Source organism: Heterodontus francisci, chromosome X (genome assembly GCF_036365525.1).
Source record: "Heterodontus francisci isolate sHetFra1 chromosome X, sHetFra1.hap1, whole genome shotgun sequence".
NCBI classification, from domain to species: domain Eukaryota; kingdom Metazoa; phylum Chordata; class Chondrichthyes; order Heterodontiformes; family Heterodontidae; genus Heterodontus; species Heterodontus francisci.
Window position 1 is genome coordinate 13,636,761 of NC_090421.1, and position 23,415 is coordinate 13,660,175.

The 23,415-nt window shown below is 43.8% G+C and overlaps 1 protein-coding gene across 11 annotated transcripts in view; it reads left to right on the plus strand.

Annotated features, from left to right (window-relative positions):
- The window catches only part of LOC137358555 (R3H domain-containing protein 2), a 226,811-nt gene that overhangs the window by 129,790 nt on the left and 73,606 nt on the right, over positions 1–23,415 (plus strand). For 8 of the 11 annotated variants that reach the window (XM_068024522.1, XM_068024524.1, XM_068024527.1 and 5 more), the window contains exons 8-14: positions 5,905–5,964; positions 7,697–7,837; positions 11,513–11,621; positions 13,310–13,405; positions 14,620–14,651; positions 14,836–14,889; positions 20,304–20,530. In XM_068024522.1, coding sequence (XP_067880623.1) covers positions 5,905–5,964; positions 7,697–7,837; positions 11,513–11,621; positions 13,310–13,405; positions 14,620–14,651; positions 14,836–14,889; positions 20,304–20,530 — 719 coding nt within the window. The remainder of the gene's footprint in view (positions 1–5,904; positions 5,965–7,696; positions 7,838–11,512; positions 11,622–13,309; positions 13,406–14,619; positions 14,652–14,835; positions 14,890–20,303; positions 20,531–23,415) is intronic. The other 3 variants (XM_068024525.1, XM_068024528.1, XM_068024530.1) reach the window with 1 other exon arrangement.

Genomic DNA, 23,415 nt, shown 5'->3' on the forward strand with positions numbered 1-23,415 from the left:
TTGTGCCTCAGGGTAGACGAGCTCGGCCAGCTTCTGGAGCCTGTTTAGAGCGACTCGAGCAAAGACTTTCCCCACTATGCTGAGCAGGGAGATTCCACGGTAGTTGTTGCAGTCACCTCGGTCACCTTTGTTTTTATAGAGGGTGATGATATTGGCATCGCGCATGTCCTGAGGTACTGCTCCTTCGTCCCAGCACAGGCATAGCAGTTCAGGTAGTGCTGAGAGTATAGCAGGCTTGGCACTCTTGATTATTTCAGGGGTAATGCTGTCCTTCCCAGGGGCTTTTCCGCTGGCTAGAGAATCAATGGCATCACTGAGTTCCGATTTGGTTGGCTGTATGTCCAGCTCATCCATGACTGGTAGAGGCTGGGCTGCCTTGAGGGCAGTCTCAGTGACAACATTCTCCCTGGAGTACAGTTCTAGGTAGTGCTCAACCCAGCAGTCCATTTGTTTGCGTTGGTCAGTGATTATGTCCCCTGATTTAGATTTGAGGGGGGCGATCTTCTTGATGGTTGGCCCAAGAGCTCTCTTAATGCCATCATACATTCCTCTGATGTTTCCGGTGTCGGAGGCCAGCTGAATATGACTGCATAGGTGTTGCCAGTAGTCATTTGCGCAGCGCCTGGCTGTTCTTTGTGCAGTGCTTCTGGCTGCTTTAAGTGCTACGGATGTTAACTCGCTGGGGTCTTTCTTGTAGTTCAACAGTGCAACGCGCTTAGCGGCTATGACAGGTTCCAGCTCTTCATTATGAGATTGAAACCAGTCTGCATTTCTCCTTCCTATACTAGGGACAATTTATAATGGCAATTTACCTATCAACCTGCAAGTCTTTGGCTGTGGGAGGAAACCGGAGCACCCGGTGGAAACCCACGCAATCACAGGGAGAACTTGCAAACTCCGCACAGGCAGTACCCAGAACCGAACCCGGGTCGCTGGAGCTCTGAGGCTCCGATGCTAGCCACTGTGCCGCCCCTTCATCAACCTTCTCTGTTCACCAAAAAATTCAATTAGATTAGTCAAGCACGATCTGCATTTTACAAATCTCTGCTGGCTCTCAATTAATTCAAACCTTTTCAAGTGCCTGATAATTTTTTCCCGATTAGTTTCTAAAACTTTACCCAACACTAATGGTAAACTGACCAGCTTGTAGTTACTAGGAATGGCCTTTCACCCTTTCTTGAATAAGGGTGTCAGATTTGCCACTCTTCAGTCCTCTGGCACCTCCCCCTATATCTAGGGAAGGTTATGGCAAGCCCTTCCACTATCTCAACTCCCACTTCTTGAGCAACCTGGGCTGCCAGCCATTCGGACCAGGCGACTTATCCACTCTAAGCACAGCTGGCCTTTCCAGTACATCCTTCCTATCGATTTTCACTGTCATTACCTCTGCCATCTCTGCTTGTACTGATATTTTGTCAGCATCATCATCTTAGTAAACATTGATACAAAGTAGTTATTAAGTATTCGAGCCTTGCCCTGTGCTTCTAAGCATATATCACCCTCTTTGTCCCTAATAGGCCCCACCCCACCTCTTACTACTTTGTGTCACTCTCTCTTCCCCCTGCCACCACTGCTGCTGGTGTCTCTGATCAGGTCGGTCTTTCTGAATACTGACTTATTAGGGCAATCCATTATAACGCATGAAACGTCTGTCGGAGAAATGTATGAATGAAATGACAATTTGCAAATGTTGACAGTTCGCCTCCAAGTCCAAAATCAGTAGAGCTGCATTTATGTAAAACCCAATGGTTGTAGCAGGAAAGAAATGACAAAGCACAGCGCTGGTTTTCAGTTATGTCAAAAGCATCTAAGCTTTGAGCAGACTGAATCTTGTATCGTCCAAGCATAAAGTCTCCTCTCAAGCATCCACCAAGAGACAGACTTGACTCTTGCATCCAGAAGTTCTTCTGGTAATCAGACGTCTGTATAGAACACTTCTGAAAAGCTACATTTACCCCTTGTGGGTGGCTTCTACTTTAATTATTTTTAAAATATTGTGCTTGTTCAGTGTGTTACTGTGGATCAAAAATCCTTTTTCTGTATAGTTATCCACGGAAGCATGTGATTTTCACCTTTTGAAAATCCCAAGAAGATGTTCCCAGTGAGCAATATACCAAGATTAGGGGTTAATTATTAAACCTGGGCATGATAATCCATACATGGCGGGAACAATGATGCAAGTTTTGTTTCATAAAGCACTCTGTCTGCTTAAGGAAACTGGCATTTGGCCATGTACATGAAGAAAAAGGACAGTGCCTGAAATCCTGTTCCAGACCAACGCACAGCTGGGTTGTCTGTCTGGCCAAGACCCTGGAAAGTATGGCTGAGCCACTCCCCTTTCCTCTCAGTTGATTAGGGTGGGTGCCAGTTTTTTAAAAATTTGTTCATGTGATGTGGGCATCGCTGGCAAGGCCAGCGTTTGTTGGCCATCCGTAATTGCCCTCGAAGTTGGTGGTGAGCTGACACCTTGAACCGCTGCAGACCATGTGGTATAGGTACGCCCACAGTGCTGTTAGGGAGCAAGTTCCAGGATTTTGACCCAGCAATAGTGTGGGAACAGCAATATATTTCCAAGTCAGGATGGTGTGTGGCATGGAGGGGAACTTGCAGATGGTGGTGTTCCCATGTGTCTGCTGTCCTTGTCCTTCTAGGTGATAGATGTCGCGGGTATGTAAGGTGCTGTCGAAGGAGGCTAGGCGAGTTGCTGCAGTGTGTCTTGTAGATGGTACACACTGCTCCCACTGTGCGCCAGTGATGGTGGGAGTGAATGTTGAAGGTGGTAGATTGGGTGCCAATCAAGCGGGCTGCTTTGTCTTGGATGGTGTAAAGCTTCTTGTGTTGTTGGAGCTGCACTCATCCAGGCAAGTGCAGAGTATTCCATCACACTCCTGACTGGTGTCTTGTCGATGGTGGACTGGCTTTGGGGAGTCATCACAAATGGTACTGAACACTGTGCAGTCATCAGTGAACATCCCCACTTCTGACCTTATGATGCAGGGAAGGTCATTGATGAAGTAGCTGAAAATGCTTGGGCCTAGGACGCTACTCTGAGGAACATCTGCAGCGATGTCCTGGGCCTGAGATGATTGGTCTCCAACAACTGCAACCATCTTCCTCCGTGCTGGGCATGACTCCAACCATTGAAGAGATTTTCCCCTGATTCCGATCTTCAATTTTGCTAGGGCTCCTTGATGCCCCACACGATCAAATGCTGACTTAACTCTCACCTCCCTCTTGAATTCAGCTCTTTTGTCCATGTTTGGACAAAGGCTGTAATGAGGTCTGCAGCTGAGTGGCCCTGGCAGAATCCAGGGGCGGCACAGTGGTTAGCACTGCAGCCTCACAGCTCCAGCGACCTGGGTTCGGTTCTGGGTACTGCCTGTGCGGAGTTTGCAAGTTCTCCCTGTGACCATGTGGGTTTTCGCCGGGTGCTCCGGTTTCCTCCCACAGCCAAAGACTTGCAGGTTGATAGGTAAATTGGCCATTGTAAATTGCCCCTAGTGTAGGTAGGTGGTAGGAGAATGGTGGAGATGTGGTAGAGAATATGGGATTAATGTAGGATTAGTATAAATGGGTGGTTGTTGGTCGGCACAGACTCAGTGGGCCAAAGGGCCTGTTTCAGTGCTGTATCACTCTATGACTCTCTATAATCCAAACTGAGTATCAGTGAGCAGGTTGTTGCTGAGTACGTGCCGCTTGATAGCACTGTCAACGACACCTTCCATCACTTTGCTGATAATTGGGAATAGGCTGATGGGGTGGTAATTGATCAGATTCGATTTGTCCTGCTTTTTGTGGACAGATGTACCTTGGCAATTTTCCACATTGTCTGGTCGATGTCAGTGTTGTAACTGTACTGGAACAGCTTGGCTAGGGGCGCAGCTAGTTCTGGAGCACAAGTCTTCAGTACTGTTGACAAAATGTTGTCAGGGCCCATCGCCTTTCCTGTATCCAGTGCCTTCAGCCGCTGCTTGATATCACGTGGAGTGAATCAATTGGCTGAAGATTGGCATCTATGATGCTGGGGACCTCAGGAGGAGGCCAAGATTGATCATCTACTCGGCGCTTCTGGCTGAAGATGGTGGCAAATGCCTCAGTCTTGTCTTTTGCACTGACGTGCTGGGTTCCGCCATCATTCACAATGGGGATATTTGTGCAACCTCCTCCTCCGCTTAGTTGTTTAATTGTCCACCACCATTCACGACTGGAAGTGGCAGGATTGCAGAGCTTAGATCTGATCCGTTGGCTGTGGGATCACTTATCTCTGTCTGTAGCGTGCTGCTTGTGCTCTTTAGCATGCATCTAGTCTTGTGTTGTAGCTTCACCAGGTTGGCACTTCATTTTTAGGTATGCCTGGTGCTGCTCCTGGCATACTCTGCTGCACACCTCATTGAACCGGGGTCGATTGCCCGGCTTGATGGTAATTGTAGAATGAGGGATATGCTGGTGATGCACTGGAGCATGGACCCTGGAATTTCAGCCCCTGACTAACTTTATTTTTAAAAAATGGAATACTTGAGCAACAGCCTGAAGGCTACAAGGAACAGAAAACTGAATATAATTGATAACAGCTTGTGCCCTGTGTAGTTGCAACATTTATCAACATTTCATGACTACATCTTTTTGGAGCTGTTTTTGGTTTGACCCAATCCTTTGGGTCTTAGCCCTGCGTAAAATCATGTTCCTTCTCTACAGGAACCTTTTTGAATTCCAGTCTGACAGTGTTTTGTGTGTGCAGGTGTTGTATCATTTTTCAGAAACTTTGATTATTCTGGTTTTCAGTTTGCTGGTTTTACTTTATACAATCCATCCATACTATTTGGGGTAAGTTATTTTCATGCATTTGACTTCTTGGCTGACTTGTTTTATCTTATGATTCTGGGTTAGAGTTACTGCTTTGGGCACAATCGGCAATCCAGGTGAAAATTATGCTCAAAATTGCACTATTTTTCAGAAGTGTACATTTTTCCTTTGCTCATGTTTCTGCTCAAAATCGTTTGCATATCGGCAATTGTAAAATTTACCATGAACCAGCACAATTGGGCAGTGCTTTAGAACATTTTTTTTGTATTTAGAAATATTCTTGATGTATTTAAGTGTGTGAACCTGGTGCAGTTTGATTAATGTAGCTGAAAATGGGTTTATCCCAAAAAAATAAGCATTGAGTCTGTGCCGAGTTTGCCACCTGCGAGTATTCCAATTTTAAATAGCTTTTTGAAAAAAAAACTATACGGAACCATTTACTGGCTGCATTGGTGCCTAGTAGTCAGTTTCTTGGCATAGTATATATGTTGAACATTTAAAAGGTGCATATCAGTGTCTTGTGCCAAAAAAGCTTAATTTAAAGAGCCTCCTTGAAGGGCCGCTAACGGGCACAATTAGCAGACACTTGCCATGGTGATTAATTGGATCTGGGGGCGTGGTCAGTTCTGTAGGCAGGGCCAGCTTCCATTGTGAAGTTTTCAAGCTAGTGCTGAAGATTGCAGAAGATTTGCACTGGATGTACTTTGCACTTGAAATTCCTCGATGCTTTGCGCCAATTTGGCTGAGATTGGACGAATTGGGGGAAGAAAAGTGCAACGTAGCAGAAACTTTAGCTTCTGATCTTTAGCCGTAGAAACTGCATCTTACTCAAAAACAGACTAAAAGCTGCCAAAAAGTTCTGCCTGTTCCATGCTGGTCTCTGACTCCGACGGGGAGACAGACTGCTTGGGCTGAGCAGCAAATTATAGCAGCATCTGTCAGAATGATACACAAGACGTTTCCCCACAATTTATTTGCTTTGTATTTAACTCGCATACCTTCAAGTCTAGGAAATCATTCGAGTTACTTCAATCCCTATTTCTCAATTTTGCTGTAATAAATGTGTGTTACTCAGTGTAAATCCATTATTTTATCTTTCAGGGACAGGATGATGCTGCTAAAATTAGAACAAGAAATTCTGGACTTTATCAGTGATAATAAGTAAGTAAATTATTGATGTCTGTGTTGACAGAAATAGTGTTGTGTGTGATGACCAGTATGCCAATGAAGGCAAGCCTGAGCTTTTAATCCAGCCTTATTCAGATAATGCATGTTGGAGGGTACTTCATATGGGAATAACCTTTTTAAAGTTAGTTTTGATCATTTTTTCCTTCAGAGCTAAACTTTCTTTGAAAAATGCAGGTTTAAGTTTTCTGTTTCCTAATAATGGGGGTTATTTTGGTGAAAGGATGAAAACCGGTGCTAAATGGGTGCTGTGCTAATAAGACGCACTTGTTTGAAATCTGGTCTCAGCATGCAACTTTGGCCCTAATTGCTGATTACCATAACTTGAATGTGCCTGGAGGTGCTAGAACAACCATCTGCAGGTTTAGCAATCGAGCACTGATTAGACACAATTTTCATGGTGAGCTCCATGCGCCCACCTCCACCGAAGGTGTGGAATGTTCCAACTGACACAGTTTCAGACCCATTTCAGGATGCCTCAAGAACCGAGTGAGAGGATGCACAAGTTCTCAGACTCAGGACTGGAGATCCTGCTGGGTGAAGTCCAGAGGAGGAAGGATATCCTGTACCCACAGTGGGACAAGAGTCCACCTCGCCCTCCTGTCCCCCTCTCCTGCAGCAGTGGATGCTGTTCTGCCTGGCCTCATGTCCCCTTCCCACTCTCCTACAGACCAAGGGGAACCCCTAACAAGATGGCCATGACCAAGCACTCCCTTTCTCCTGGTGACCCCTATAAAAGTGTCCACTAAGGTAGAGCAACTTAGCACTTAGTGATTTTTGGTGATGATATCCTCAGAGAATTTACAGAATAAATGTTGCTGGAGTGTTCGAGTCTTCACAATATGTCCCAGAAAGTCTTCTGATGTGTTCTGAAAGTCCTCTTCAAACCTCCAGCAGCAAATGATCCAATCACAATGAGGTTTATGACTGCAAGATAAGGGGTTGAGCGTGCAGAAATTATTTTGTTTGGTCATTGATTTGAATTAGAGATTTTGATGGTTTGCATTTGTGAACTATTGGTTTCCATGCTAGTTCTGACATTTTCCTGGTTCAGAATTTTGAGCCAGTGATAGTGTCATAAGTTTCTGGTGTAAAGTTAAGACTTAAAGAGAGCAAAATAATGCAGACATTGATGGTCTAGAGTAGTATTTTCTCTTAATTAGCATTAAAGATATGACGTGGCAAATAAGTAAGCATCATATACTCTAACCAGCGGAATAAATAACAACAAGGAAAGAGAAAGGACTTGAATTTATCTAGCACCCTATCACATGCCAAAATGCTCTCGAGCGAATCAATTACTTCTCGAGTGTTGGCAGTCACTATTGTTTTGTAGACAACATGGCAGCCAATTTGTGCATAGCAACAACCTGCAAAAGTAAATGAGTTAACTTACCAGTTAATCTGTTTTGGTAGTGGGTGAGGGAGAAATGTTGGTTTAGACACTGGGAGAACTCCCTGCTCTTCTTGTAGTGGCATGGGATCTTTAACTTCCACTTCACAGGCAGATGGGGCGCTGTGTATATCCACAGAACTACACCTCCAACAATGCAGCATCCCTTCAGTTCTCCACTGGAGATATGAGCCTAGAAGAAACATTCAAAGTAATGAAATCGAGTTATTCCATCAAACTTAGTTCCCTCTCTTATTCAGATGTAGCAGATTTTATAAAAAAAGTTTTTTTTTTTAATGGCTTTGTTATTTTCAGTAATCAGTACAAGAAATTTCCTCAGATGACCTCCTACCACAGAATGCTCTTACACAGGGTGGCTGCATACTTTGGAATGGATCACAATGTTGACCAAACTGGAAAAGCTGTTATAATTAATAAGACGATAAATACAAGAATGTAAGTATAGTGTAATATTTAAGTATTGGATACCACTTTTGTATGCCATTTCTTAGTGAAATCCCCACAGGTGTGATTTGACTATGAATAGACCATTCCAAGTCCCTGTTGTTGACCTTGTAATACCAGTACAACCTTCACCACTTAAAGAATCCATGTTTAAAAAGGGTAATCGCTTTAGTCGGCCAAAAGCAATACCCATTATTGATTATCCATTTGCATTAATGTCAGTATCAAAGTTGCCAGTTAATCTGTTTTGGTAATGGGTGAGGGAGAAATGTTGGTTCAGACACTGGGAGAACTCGCTGCTCTTCCCGTAGTGCCATGGGATCTTTAACTTCCACTTCACAGGTAGATGGGGCTCTGTAAATCATCCACATAACTGCACCTCTAGCATTGCAGCAGCTGCATTGTTTTTTTTTATTCGTTCATGGGATGTGGGCGTCGCTGGCTAGGCCAGCATTTATTGCCCATCCCTAATTGTCCTTGAGAAGGTGGTGGTGAGCTGCCTTCTTGAACTGCTGCAGTCCATGTGGGGTAGGTACACCCACAGTGCTGTTAGGAAGGGAGTTCCAGGATATTGACCCAGCGACAGTGAAGGAACGGCGATATAGTTCCAAGTCAGGATGGTGTGTGGCTTGCAGGAGTACTTACAGGTGGTGGTGTTCCCATGCATCTGGCTGCCCTTGTCCTTCTAGGTGATAGAGGTCGCGGGTTTGGAAGGTGCTGTCTAAGGAGCCTTGGTGTTTTGCTGCAGTGCATCTTGTCGATGGTACACGCTGCTGCCACTGTGTGTCGGTGGTGGAAGGACTGAATGTTGAAGGTTGTGGATGGAGTGCCAGTCAAGCGCGCTGCTTTGTCCTGGATGGTGTCGTTGAGTGGTGTTGGAGCTGCACCCATCCAGGCAAGTGGAGAGTATTCCATCATGCTCCTGACCCGTCCCTTGTAGATGGTGGACAGGCATTGGGGAGACAGGAGGTGAGTTACTCATTCCAGAATTCCCAGCCTCTGACCTGCTCTTGTAGCCACAGGATTTATGTGGCTGATTCAGTTCAGTTTCTAGTCAATGGTGACCCTCAGGTGTTGTTCGTGGGGAAGTCAGCGATGGTAATGCCATTGAATGTCAAGGGGCGATGGTTAGATTCTCTCTTTTTTGAGATGGCCATTGCCTGGCACTTGTGGGGGACGAATGTTACTTGCTACTGATCAGCCTGAATGTTGTCCAGGTCTTGCTGCATATGGACACGGGCTGCTTCAGTATCTAAGGAGTTGCGAATGGTGCTGAATATTGTGCAATCATCAGCAAACATCCCCACTTTTGACCTTGTGATGGGGAAGAGGTCATTGATGGAGCAGCTGAATGTGGTTGGGACTAGGGCACTACCCTGAGGAACTCCTGCAGTGATGTCCTGGGATTGAGATGATTGATCTCCAACAACCGCAACCATTTCCTTTGTGCTTGGTATGACTCCAACCAGCGAAGAGTTTTTCCCCTGATTTCCATTGACTCCAGTTTTGCTAGGGCTCCTTGATGCTATACTTGGTCAACTGCTGCCTTGATGTCAAGGGAAGTCACTCTCACCTCACCTCTGGAGTTCAACTCTTTTGTCCATGATTGGACCAAGGCTGTGATGAGGTCAGGAGCTGAGTGGCCTTGGCGGAACTCAAACTGAGTGTCAGTGAGCAGGTCATTGCTGAACAAGTGCCGCTTAAGAGTACTGTCGACAACCCCTTCCATTACTGTGCTGATGATCGGGAGTAGACTGAGAGGGCAGTAATTGGCCAGGTTTGATTTGTCCTGCCTCTTGTGCACAGGACTTACCTGGGCAATTTTTCACATTGCCGGGTAGATGCCAGTTGTTGTAGCTGTACTGGAACAGCTTTGCTAAGGGTGCGGCTAGTTCTGGAGCACAAGTCTTCAGTACTATTGCTGGAGTGTTGTCAGGGCCCATAGCCTTTGCAGTATCCAGTGCCTTCAGCCGTTTCTTGAAGCCGTGGAGTGAATCGGATTGGCTGAAGACTGGCATCTGTGATGCTGGGGACCTCGAGATGTATTTTGGAGTGTTGCGCTTTGATCATCTTGCCCAATTCACATTCTCAAGTTTTATATTGTCAGTTGTTGGCATTGAAAAGGCCATGACATTTTTCTGCAAGGTTATTTTAAATTTCTATTCCTCCAACCTTCATTAGCTTGGCTGTGATGTGGAAAGAATTGCATTGTACAAATGGAGACTACATCTCTCTCTTTGGTTGTGTGGTTGATTTCCCTCCAAACCTTTACCTGTTTTCAAGTGTTAGAATTGAGGATGCTGTTCCCTCTATGGTAGGCAGCCATAGACAATTGAATTAGTTTTTTGGGTCAGTGGAATCTACACAGTGCAACGCAGTACGACTGCTTGTGGAATAGGACAAATGGAGACTTCTCTTAATAAAGGTTATACACTGATATTCCACCCCCTCCCCATCCCAATCCATATATGGTGCTGTTCCTCTCTTTCCTATTGAGAACGTTCTTTCATGAGAATTCTGCTAATTCCTAGTATATTTTTAAAATAGGTATTGATGGTGAAACTTACTTGACTAATGCACTTGTTTTAGAACAGCAACTTGCATTTGTATAACACCTTTAACATTAGTGTTTCACAAACAAAACTGGATACTTAAATGAGAAAATATTGGGAGGAGTGGATAAATGCTTGGTCAAAGAGGTGGGTTTTAAAGAGCCTCTTAAAAGAGAAGAGGGAGATGGACGGGCTTGGGGCATAGACAGCTGAAGGCAGTTCTGCCGATGGTGGGATGAAAGGTGCGGGACATGCGGTGCACAAAAGGCCAAACTTAGAGGAATGGAAAGTTCTGAGGGATGGTGAGGAGGTAAGAGAAGGTCACAAAGGGATTTAAACACAAGAATGAACATTTTAAATTGGAGACATTGGAGGAACTGATAACCAGTGTGGAGCAGCAAAGGCAGAGGTGATGGTTAAGTGGAACTGGATCTGGGATGGGAGATGGGAAGCAGAATTTTGAATGAGCTAAAGTTTACAGAGGGTACAGGATGGGAGACTGGCCAAGGGAGCAATAGAATAGTCAAATTTGGAAAAAATAAAAGCATGGATGAGGGCTTCAGAGGCAGATGGGCTGAACTAGGATGGAGACTGGCAATGTTATGGAGATGGATGTTGGTGGTCTTTGTGATGGAATATAGAAATAGGAGTAGGTCATTCGGACGCTTGAGCCTGTTATAGCTAATATGGGTTCGGTAACTCTGTTTGAGATCAAGTAAGGGGTCAGTGTTGCAAGCAGTCTGCTTCAGCCTGAGACAACGGCCTGGGAGGGGAATGGAATCAGCAACAAGGGTAGAGAATTTGTGGTAATAAAAACAAGAAATGCTGGAATCACTCAGCAGGTCTGGCAGCATCTGTGGAAAGAGAAGCAGAGTTAACGTTTCGGGTCAGTGACCCTTCTTCAGAAGTCACTGACCCGAAACGTTAACTCTGCTTCTCTTTCCACAGATGCTGCCAGACCTGCTGAGTGATTCCAGCATTTCTTGTTTTTATTTCAGATTTCCAGCATCTGCAGTATTTTGCTTTTATTAGAGAATTTGTGGCTTCAGTCTTCCCAGTGTTTAACTGAGAGATGATGGTTTATAATTTAAGGTTTTTCTTTCCCCCACCATAGACCAGAGCAGAGGTTTTCAGATCATATAAGAGATGAGAAGAGTATGGATTTTCAAAAGAGATTTATCTTGAAAAGAGATGACACGAGTCTAGACAAGGATGACAACCAGGTGAGTTCATGTATCGTGTGGAGTTAATTTACAGAAAAGAAAAAAAAAGCATGCACTGCTATCCGTGTGAGATGGCAGTACTTTTTGTGTCATCAATCTCTCTCTCTTTTGTGTTTTAGTCATAGTTATGGAGAGCTCCTGACCTTTCTGTTTAAGGGGACATATGTAGGAGGGAATAAATGAGGAAGAAGAGAGGTGCACGTTACCATGTCATGCACTAGAGTTATTTCAAGAATCCTCTTGAGCAGTACTGAAGCGAGATTTCAGCATTTATTTTGCAAAGAAACAATAGTATATCTGAAACAAAAACAGAATATGCTGTAAATGCAAAGAATCTGATGAAGGATCCCACTTGAAACATTGACCCAGCATGCTTTTTCAAACATGAACAGCCATTTTCAGCTTTTATTTTAAAATTTTTCACTCTCAAACTAAGATCCATTTTAGTAACGTGCTAAATGTATAGTACTATTGGCCTTAAGCTAACATTAGTAATTACATTAACCACCCTCCCCAGAAAATATCAAGTAGTTATGTCACTTTTGGACAAGTGGAGGATGGGAGGTTGGTAGTGAGGATATGGAGAAATTTCGTCCACAGATGACAAAAGCGTGGATAAGAGTTTTAGTGGCAAAATAAGTGAGGTGGGGTGGAGATGGGCAATATTGAGGTTTGGAATAATTGGTTTTGGTCTTGGTGTTGAGTAGATAGTGGGGTTTGGAGCTCACTTCAGGGTTAAACGTGAGGTTTTGCATGGTCTCTTTCAGTCTGAACAGTTGGCTGGACAAAGGGAATAGATTCAGTAATGAGGAGTAGAGTATATTGGGTTTGGTAGGGGTAGCTACTTAACAAGAGGAGGATTGATCCATCGTTTGATTGTGAGATGGTCAGTCTGACAGTACACAGTGGGTCCAGGGAAGTGATAGAGCTGGGTGTTATCAGCATGCATCTAGAAACTGGCCTTGTGTCTGCGGATGATGTCACTGAGGGGTACCACATAACTGGGAAGAGGAGGAAACCAAGGATAGGTTCTTGGAGAACTGCAGAGGTGACCATGTGAGAGTGAGAAGAAAAGCCATTGCTGGAGATGTACTGGCTATGCTTGCATAGATAGGAGTGAAATGATGTGAGGTCAGTACCAGAAGAGCTAGACAATGGAAGAGGGCTGATTGAGGAGAATGGTGTGTTGACCATATAGAATGCTGGGGAGAAGTCGAGGAAAGCTGAAGGGTAACTCATTGAAGACACAATCACAGAGGATGTCATCATGACTTTGGTCAGGGTGGTCTTAGTGCTGTGAATGGCATTGAAACAGGGAGTTTTGGGAGAAATCATTAGGCCGTTCTTTATAAATGCATTTATGGTTTTACTACACTAGAGCATGAGGAATCTTACCCAGATTATTCTAGGCTTATTGAGATGGCAATCGATGTCATGATCCTATTTTTGTTTTTTGAAAGTACCGAATTGAAGCTTTTGCACCATGCACAGAAGGCTTTACTACCCTTGGATTGATAGCCTCGGCCTGTACTATAGTTTCAATTTCTCAAAGATTATACATGTGACAGTTCTTCACCTTGTTGGACTGGCAGCTGAATGTTGGGAGGGCAGTTCTTTCACACAAGGCAATTTAAAAGCTTATCTACTGCTAGAAATTTCCTGGACTTGATTGTTTGGTCCTATTACAGATGAGAGTCCCTTTGCGAGATGACAGGAGGAGTAAATCGATAGAAGAAAGAGAGGAAGAGTATCAGCGGGTCAGAGATCGAATATTTGCTCGAGAGGTAAGCCATGCAATAGTTATTCATGAAATGGGTTTTTTTTTTGGAGGGCTGGAATTTTGCTGTAAAATAATAAATGATGAAAATAAATCACTAGATCAAATAATAGACTATAAAACCTATTTTTAAGAATCCATGTTCATTTAGAGTGATGAGGATTTAAATTGGATATTTTCTCAGAGTATTTGAGAAAGGGCTTCTTTATTTTTCATGGGATGTGGGTATCTCAGTTTTTACCATGTTGCCCATCCCAAATTGCCCTTGACAACTGAATGGCTTGCTCGGCCATTTCATAGGGCAGTTAAGAGTCAACCACATTGCTATGGGTCTGGAGTCACATGTAGGTCAGACCAGGTAAAGATGGCAGATTTCCTTCCCTAAAGGACATGAGTGAACCAGATGGGTTTTTACAATAATCAATGATAGTTTTGTGACACCATTCCTGAGACTAGCTTTCAATTCCAGATTTATATTAATTAATCGAATTTAAATTCTACTAGCTGCCATGGTGTGATTTAAACCCATGTCCCCAGGGCAATAGCCTGGACCTCTTGATTACTAGTTCAGTGACATGACCACCATCTCTTCTACCACTGTCAATTTGAATGTGTAGTAAGCAATCATTAAGATGATCTAGCAAAGTTCTTTTGGAACATTTAGCCAAGAAGAAAGACTTTCTTTTATATAGTAACTTGTTCACATCTCTATGAGACATCCAAAGTGCTTCACATCCAATGAATTATTTTGTCGTACAATTATATGGGCAGACAGGGAAGGCATTTTCCACACCTCGAGGAACTGCAAACCGCAATGAAATGAATGACTAGTTAATGGCCTTTTGGTGGTCTTCATTGAGGGAAGAATGTTGACGAGAACAACAGGTGAACTCCCTGCTGCTCTTCAAGGAATGACACAGGATGTTTAATTAACCCCAAACTGAGACGGTATCTCAGTTTTTACATCTCATCTGAAGACAGCACTGAAGTGTCAGTCTAGATCGTGTGCTTAAAAACCAAATAGTTTAGTGCTGTAGTTTCTTTGTCAAAAAAAGGCTATCTGCAATACTGCAGAATGTTTGAACTGAAATGACAGTATTCAGGCAATGGAGTGTCAAGATTGTTCGTAGAGGGTATTTGACCCACAAAAGAAAACCTCAAGGTTTCTAGGTTGATTCAATTCTTAAGATTTGTAAACTACTGTAATGTTTTCTCTTTCAGTCTTCATACAATGGCTGTCTGATGGAGAGCAGGTCAGTGTCATGTGCACAGCACTTATAAATGTAGTTGTTTCTGTAAATTCAAAGAATGTCCCAAAACTTTAGCAATATATTTATCTTTCATGTGCACAGTACTTATAAATGTGGTTGTTTCTTTTAATTCAAAGAATGTCCCAAAGCTTTAGAAATACATTTATCTTTCTAATGCAATCAACAGACTCTCCAAAGAAGGCAGTTCTTCTAGTTTGCAAAAAAGGAGGCAGCTGTTTAGGTATTCAATTATTTATTTGAAGCTCTAGCTTCTTAAAGAGCAGTGCTATGCCAGTGCACGGCTGTTTGTTGTTGGATGGCTTTGCAATGTGTTTGTCATAGTTCCGTCTACTCTTCTGTCACTGACAAGTTTTTGTACTTTGCTGGTCTATATCTGAGAGTACATGAGTTTGCACCGCCGAAACTAACTGCCTGCTCAAATTTTTTTTAAACTGGATAATCAATTTCCAGTTTCTCTTGACTTAAATCTCAATGCTACTTTTGTTTAGTGTTGATCAATTAGCTACAACATGAACACGGGACTTGTACCCTGGTGTTCTTATTGAGAGTTCCAGGTTAGGTATGAGGGGAATTGAGAGATCCCTTTATCCAGTCTCAATAAGTTACTGCAAACTAACGTAAACATTATGCCCAAAATGGAAAAAAACAGTGTTTAGGTTTGCACTATGCCTATCCTTGAGCAGAAATGTTTCCACATTTTTCTGTTGGTTTATGTTTCCTCCCTCTCTTGGTACCCTGTGCCACACAAGAGGTGGCAAATACGGACCTTACAGGAAGTCAAAATTATGTCAAGATCACTACAGTTGAGTGAAATTTTGCTTCAGTTACTTTGGCAACCTGTGACGGACTTTAGCCAGTCTGCAAGAAGGAGGCCATGATAGTAGTTTGTTGGAGTGTTTGCATGTAATTGAATAAATTGATGTGTTTGCTATCTCAGCTCAGTGTGAGTCTTTAAATACTCTTTGCTAGCTTTTACACTGTGGTCTTATTGTGCCTAGGTCAACACTGGAGAAAAGTATGGCTGTAATCCATGTTAATAGTTTGAGGCTCTATAAATGCCTTAAAGTTAACTTTCCCTCCTTGTACTTCTCAACCTGTCTGCAGCCTTTGACATGGTTGACCACACCATGGTCCAGTTTGTCTCCACCAATCTTATCTATCCAGTCATAGCCAGAGAATCACTTGCAGTGGTTTCTATTCCCACTCCTGTACTGATACTTCTGGTGTTCCCCAAGGATTCTTAGCCCCTTCCTATTTCTGATCTACATGCTACCCCCTCAGCAACATCATCTGAAAACACAATCAGTTTCCACATCTATGCTGACAACGCCCAGCTCTACCTCACCACCATCCCTCGACCTCTCCACTGTCTTTAAATTATCAGACTGCTTGTCCGACATCCAGTACTGGATGAGCAGAAATTTCCTCCAACTAAATATTGGACAGACCGGAGCCATTGTCTTCGGCCCAGTCACAAACTCCGTTCCCTCGCCACTAGCTCCATCCCTCTCCCTGGCAACTGTCTGAGACTACACCAGACTGTTGGCAACTTTGGTGTCACATTTACCCCCGAGATGAGTTTCTGACCACACATCTTCACCATCACTGAGATCACCTAATTCCACCTCTGCAACATCGTCTGACTTCACCCCGCCTCAAATCATCTGCTGAAACCCTCAACCATGCCTTTGTTACCTGTAGATGTGACTATTCCAGCGCTTTTCTGACTGGCCTCCCATGTTCTACCCTCCGTAAACTTGTGGTTATCCAAAACTCTGCCATGTCCTAACTTGCACCAAGTTCCGTTCACCCATCGCCCCTGTGATACTGCCGATGTTAGAAATCTGAAATAAAAACAGAAAGTGCTGGAAATACTCAATAGGTCTGGCAGCATCTATGGAGAGAGAAACTGAGTTAATGTTTCAGGTCGGTGACCTTTCATCAGAACTGAAACGTTAACTTTTTTTCTCACTCCACAGTTGCTGCCAAACCTGCTGAGTATTTCCAGCACTTGCTGTTTTTATTACCCATGTGTTGACTCCCAGTTAAGCAATGGCTCGATTTTAAAATGATAGAATTATAGAATGGTTACAGCACAGAAGGAGGCCATTCGGCCCATCGAGCCGGTGCCAGCTGTTTGCAAGAGCAACTTAGCTAGTCTCACTTCCCCCGTCCTTTCCCTGTAATTGCAATTTTTTTCCCTTCAGGTGCTTATCCAATTCCCTTTTGAAAGCTATGCTTGAACCTGTCTCCACAACACACTCAGGCAGTGCATTTCGGATCCTGACCACTGTGTCAAAATTTTCCTCATGTCGCCGTTGCTTCTTTTGCCAAGCAACTTGCATCAGTGCCCTTTGATTCTCGACCCTTCCGTCAATGGGAACAGTTTCTTTCTTTCTACTGTTTAGACCCCTCATGATTTTGAACATGTCTATTAAATCTCTTCTCAACCTTCTCTGAGGAGAACAATCCTAGCTTCTCCAATCTATCCATGTAACTGAAATTCCTCATCCCTGTAAATCTTGTAAATCTTTTCTGTACCCTCTCCAAAGAATCGGGGGAAATCTCTCCACTGGTTGGAGTCATACCTAGCACAAAGGAAGATGGTTATGGTTGTTGGAGGTCAACCATCTCAGTCCCAGGACATCACTGCAGGAGTTCCTCAAGGTAGTGTCCTAGGCCCAAGCATCTTCAGCTGCTTCATCAATGACCTTCCCTTCATCATAAGGTCAGAAGTGGGAATGTTTGCTGATGATTGCACAATGTTCAGCACCATTCGCAACTCCTCAGATACTGAAGCAGCCCTCATCCATATGCAGCAAGACCTGGACAATATCCAGGCTTGGGCTGATAAGTGGCAAGTAACATTCGTGCCACACAAGTGCCAGGCAATGATCATCTCAAACAAGACCGAATCTAGCCATCTCCTCTTGATGTTCAATGACATTACTATCGCTGAATCCCCCACAATCAGCATCCTGAAATGGACCAGTCACACAAATGCTGTGGCTACAAGAGCAGGTCAGAGGCTGAGAATTCTGCAGCAAGTAACTCGCCTCCTATCCCCCAATGCCTGTCTACCATCTACAAGGCACAAGTCAGGAGTGTGATGGAATACTCTCCACTTGCCTGGAAGAGTGCAGCTCCAACAACACTCGAGAAGCTTGACATCATCCAGGACAAAGCAGCCTGTTTGATTGGCACCCCATCCAACACCTTCAACATACTGTTACGACCAGATGAGAAAGCTGTCTAGGTGTCCCTTCCAGCCTTCACCTGGTCTTACTGTAACAGGATTTAATTTTAAACACACCGTGTTTTGAGCTCCCCCTTGGTGAATCCTTGTTCACTGCTTTCCAATTATAAGGTAAAGAAATGAGCACAAACAGGCTTTCTTAAATTTAAAGAAGAAAAGTGAAATTTATTAAAACTGAAACTAAAAGCTCGAATTCGGTTAATGCCTATGAATACACGCCGCGCCCCACGCTAGCATGCATACGTGATACACACATGCAAATAGAGACAGAAAAGAGCAGAAGAAAAATAAAGTGGAGAGGTTTGAGGCAATCTCTGAAGAGGGGATTTGTCACTGCGCTTCAAGCTTGGTGTAGATCTTGCTTTTCGTTGGGGCCCAGTATTCTTTTTAAACCTTGTTCATGTAGGAGACTTTTCTCTCTTGGAGTTCATATGTTTTCAATGGATTCCGAAGCTGGTGAGAGAGATGAGAGCAGACAGGAGAGAGACGTTCTCAATCCAGGAGCCAGGAGCTTTCTGCCAGCTCAAAACTCTGTGGCAAGTTCAAATTCAAAAAACTCAGGTTGCCCAGCAGGTTAGTCATGCGACTAATGGGTATGACTATGTCCCTTTGTGTATTCGCCCATCTTAGCAGTCAATATGGAATGCGAGCTCCTCCATCCTCAACGTCCGATAATCAAAAGTCTATTGTGGACTAAATTGGAGCAGGGAGTAGCCCCTTTGTCTTTTCCCAAGTACTGTCTGTTAATAATATGCAAAAATGTCCTTCCAGCCAGGGGCTTGGCAACCCCTTGGAATAGGCCTTCTTTTCTTCCCAGCAACAATTTTAAAATTTAATGTCCATGTGGAGAAATTATTATGCCTCATTCTTAGCAGGTGGGGGCCGGCATGACCATACACTCCCTTCACCGACGACGCACAGTAGCAGCATTGTGTCCCATTTACAAGTTGCACTGCAGCAACTCACCAAGGCTCCTTCGACAGCACCTTCCAAACCAGCGAGCTCTACCACCTGGAAGGACAAGGAAAGCAGATGCATGGGAACACCACCACCTACAAGTTCCCCTCCAAGTCACACAAAATCCTGAGTTGGAACTATATCGCTGTTCCTTCACTGTTGCTCAATCAAAATCCTGGAACTCCCTCCCTAACAGCACTGTGGGTGTACCTACATCCCAAGGACTGCAGCGGTTCAAGAAGGCAGTTCACCAGCACCTTCTCTCGGGCAATTAGGTATGGGCAATAAATGCTGGCATGGCCAGTGACGTCCACATCCCACAAATGAAAAAAAAATCCTTCCTAAAGTGCAGTGCTCAGAAATACTCCAGTTGAGGCCCAACCTTTGTTTTATAAATTCTCATCCTTGTTTTCAAATCTCTCCATGGTCTCGCCCCTCCCTATCTCGGTGATTTTTATGGCCGGCACAGATACGATGGGCTGAAGGGCCTGTTTCTGTGCTGTATAACTCTATGACTCTGACCCCTCCAGCCTCACAACCTTCTGAGATACCTGTGCTCCTTCAATTCTGGTCTCTTGCTTATCCTCGATTTTAATCACTCCATCAATGGCAGCTGTGCCTTCAGCTGTCAAGGCCCCAAGCCCTGGAATTCCCTCCCTCAACCCCTCTGCTTCTCTTCCCCCTCTCTCCTTTAACACGCTCCTTAAAACCTACCTCTTTGATTAAAGTTTTGGTCATCTACCCTAATATCTTGTGTGGCTTGGTGTCAAATTTTGTTTGATAACGCTCCTGTTGAAGCGCCTTGGGACGTTTTACTATGTTGAAGGTGCTATTTGAATACAACTTTTTATTGTGTATGTCTGTTAATGATTTCGCACTTTTGAGTTCTGTTGGCCCCTTTATCACTGATGTGAATGCTTGTTAATGATTAATTATGATAGGTTGATGTGAAAGTTAGACAGGATATTCATATACACACAGGATATGCTGTGTCGGACAGTGAGGTCCTAGATTTACACCACGTTGCCTGCATATGTCTCTCAAAGCCTCTCATTTCTTGGACACAAATACAACTGTGTAGCATTCCTGGAATAGATAGATGGATCTACTGAAGCACTTTGTGTTTGATGTGCCGATATTTTTGTTTCTGTTTGTTGCAGTTGTGAAAATGCTGGGCATGAAAACTAGTTGAACACCACCACCAGCCATATCATTGTGGCAAAGTTTGTGCAGTGTTCTGTTGTCCAATTTATTGATGTTTAAAGTGAACAAGAAACAATGGGCCTACAATAATCTGTAAAAGCAGGAAACTCTAGTATCTAGACAAAGGTGAAATTTCCTGGAACAATGCAGCAGTCAGAGCACTTTACTGTTGCAAAATATTTTCAGCAGGCCATTGATTCGTGTCTCCCTTGTTGCAGAGGAAACCGAGAGTGCCTAAGCAGAGCTTCTAGCAGCCGTCAAAGCAGCACTGAGAATGAGCTGAAGTCCTCTGAGCCTCGGCCGTGGAGTAGCACGGACTCTGACAGCTCAAATCGCAGTTTGAAGCCGCCCGTAACCAAAGCAAGCAGCTTCAGTGGAATTTCCATCCTGACCCGAGGGGACAGCATTGGCAGCAGTAAGAGTGTAAACAGGGTCTCCAAAACAGGTGCGTATTTTGCTGATGCATTTCAGAAAGTTGTTTTTCTGTACTTTTCTTGCATACATAATCAGTTGGTTTTAAGTCAGTCTTGTAAAGGTTTAAGGTACATGTTTTTCCTCCTCAATTTTTCTTTTTGAAGGTCATAGCATGCCATTCCTGACCAAGTAATATGTTTCTCAGGACTCATCCAATGTCTTTCTTGCACTGGCTGCTAACAAATTGCATTCGAGCAGGTGAAGTGGTGAGCCATCCCATTTTCTTTCCCTCCTTGTAGAGAAGTGCCTGGCATTCATATGATGCCTTCCCACTAACAACATGGCTAAGATTGAAAGCTAGCCACATAAGGAATTGCAGGAACGCACTGTCCTGCTATTCTCTGGCATGACATTGATATATTGCTGCAATGAGTTGCCCCACTGCCAGATTACACCATTTTGTGCTGTCACTCCTCTAGTGCTATACTCCTTCATCTGGATTGTGCCATGTTAAGTGAAGCTCATTTCATGCTTCTACGAGGCATTCATAATTACTAGTGACCTGATATTTCAGGACCGTTTTAATTACACAGCCGTTGGTAAGCAACTGAAATCCCAGCTCTGACTGAACTTTTTTTAAGTTGTCTGAGTGCTAAAAGGATGCAGTGCCTGTAAAGGACAATGTACCAATTACTGGCCCAATTGCCAGTGTCGGTGGAGCCATTCTGTTCTGGTCTGCAACTGTCATAATGTGAAATGTCTCCTCACGAGACAAAATTTAAAAACACATTTGTTTTGTAACCTTTATTTTGGGGCATTATTTGGATTGAAACAAATTTCCTGCCACAACTATTGATTCCTTTTAAATTGCAGTTTCTTGTGGGGTTTTCTAGCATTTGTCTCCATCTGTTTCAGTTGAACCCACAGCAAAAATGGTGCAAGTGTTTGTTCAGATGTTGAACTGAGGCTAAAATTGTGCAGTCTTGTTATCTAAATCCCCGGAAGTGATTTATAATATGTTTTACACAGAATTGATGCAGTGCAGAAGGAGGCTATGCGACCCATTGTGTGCGCACCGGCTCTCCAAAAGAGCAATTCGCTCAGTTCCATTCCCCGCCTTCTCCCCTGCACGTCCTTCCTTCTCGTATAACAGTCTAATTCCCTTTTGAATGCTTCAATTGAACCTGCCTCCACCACACTCTCAGGCAGTGCATTCCAGACCTCAACCACTCGCTGCATGAAAATGTTTTTTCTCATGTCACTTTTGCTTCTCTTACCAAATACTTTAAATAGAAACATAGAAAAATAGGAGCAGGAGTAGGCCATTCGGCCCTTCGACCCTGCACCGCCATTCAATACAATCATGGCTGATCATCCAAACGCAGTACCCTGTTCCCGCTTTCTCCTTCATGATTTTGAATACCTCTATCAAATTACCTCTCAGCCTTCTCCAAGGAAAACAGTCCTAACTTCTCCATTCTGTCTTCATAACTGAAGTTCCTCATCCCTGGAATCATTTTCGTGACTCTCTCCAATGCCCTCACATCTTTCCTGAAGTGCGGCGCCCAGAAGTGGACACAATACTCTAGCTGAAGCTGAACTATTGTCTTATACAAGTTCAACATAATTTCCTTGCTCTTGTACTCTATGCCCCTATTAATAAAGCCCAGTATACTGTGTGCTTTACTAACTGCCCTCTCAACCTGTCCTGCCACCTTCAATGACTTATACACATATACACCCAGGTCCCTCTGCTCCTGCACCCCCTTTAGAATTGTACCCTTTATTCTATATTGTCTCTCCATGTTCTTCCTACCAAAATGAATCACTTCACATTTCTCTGCATTGAACTTCATCTGCCACCTGTCTGCCCATTCCACCAACTTGTCTATGTCCTTTTGGAGTTCTACACTATCCTCCTCACAGTACACAATGCTTCCAAATTTCATATCATCTGCAAACTTTGAAATTGTGCCTTGTACACCAAGGTCTAGGTCATTAATATATAACAGGAAAAGTAAGGGTCCCAACACTGACCCCTGGGGAACTCCACGACAAACCTTCTTCCAGCCTGAAAAAAATCTATTAACCACTACTCTTTGTTTCCTGTCACTCAGCCAATTCCGTGTCCACGTTGCTGCCGTCCTTTATTCCATGAGCTATAACTCGCAGTGTGGAGAGGGTGCAGAGGAGATTCACTAGGATGTTGCCTGGGTTGGAGCATTTCAGCTATGAAGAGAGACTGAAAAGGCTGGGGTTGTTTTCCTTAGAGCAGAGAAGGCTGAGGGGAGATATGATTGAGGTATACAAAATTAAGAGGGGCATTGATAGGTTAGGTAGGAAGAAACTTTTTCCCTTAGCAGAGGGGTCAATAACCAGGGGGCATAGATTTAAGGTAAGGGGCAGGAAGTTTAGAGGGGATTTGAGCAAAAACATTTTCACCCAGAGGGTGGTTGGAATCTGGAACACACTGCCTGAAGGGGTGGTAGAGGCAGGAACCCTCACAATATTTAAGAAGTATTTAGATGAGCACTTGAAAGGCCATAGCATACAAGGCTATGGGCCAAGTGCTGGAAAATGGGATTAGAATATTTAGGTGCTTGATGGCTGGCACAGACACGATGGGCTGAAGGGCCTGTTTCTGTGCTGTATAACTCTATGGCTCTGTGACACTATAACTTTGCTTGCAAATCTGTATCAAACGTCTTTTCAAAGTCCATGTACACCACATCAACAGCATTGCCCTCATCAGCGCTCTCTGTTCCCTCCTCAAAAATCTCCAGCAAGTTAGTTGAACATGATTTTCCCTTAAAAAATCCATGCTGGCTTTCGTTAAGCCGCATTTGTCCATGTGACTATTAATTTTGCCCGGAATTATTGTTTCTAGAAGTTTCCCCACCACCGATGTTAATCTGA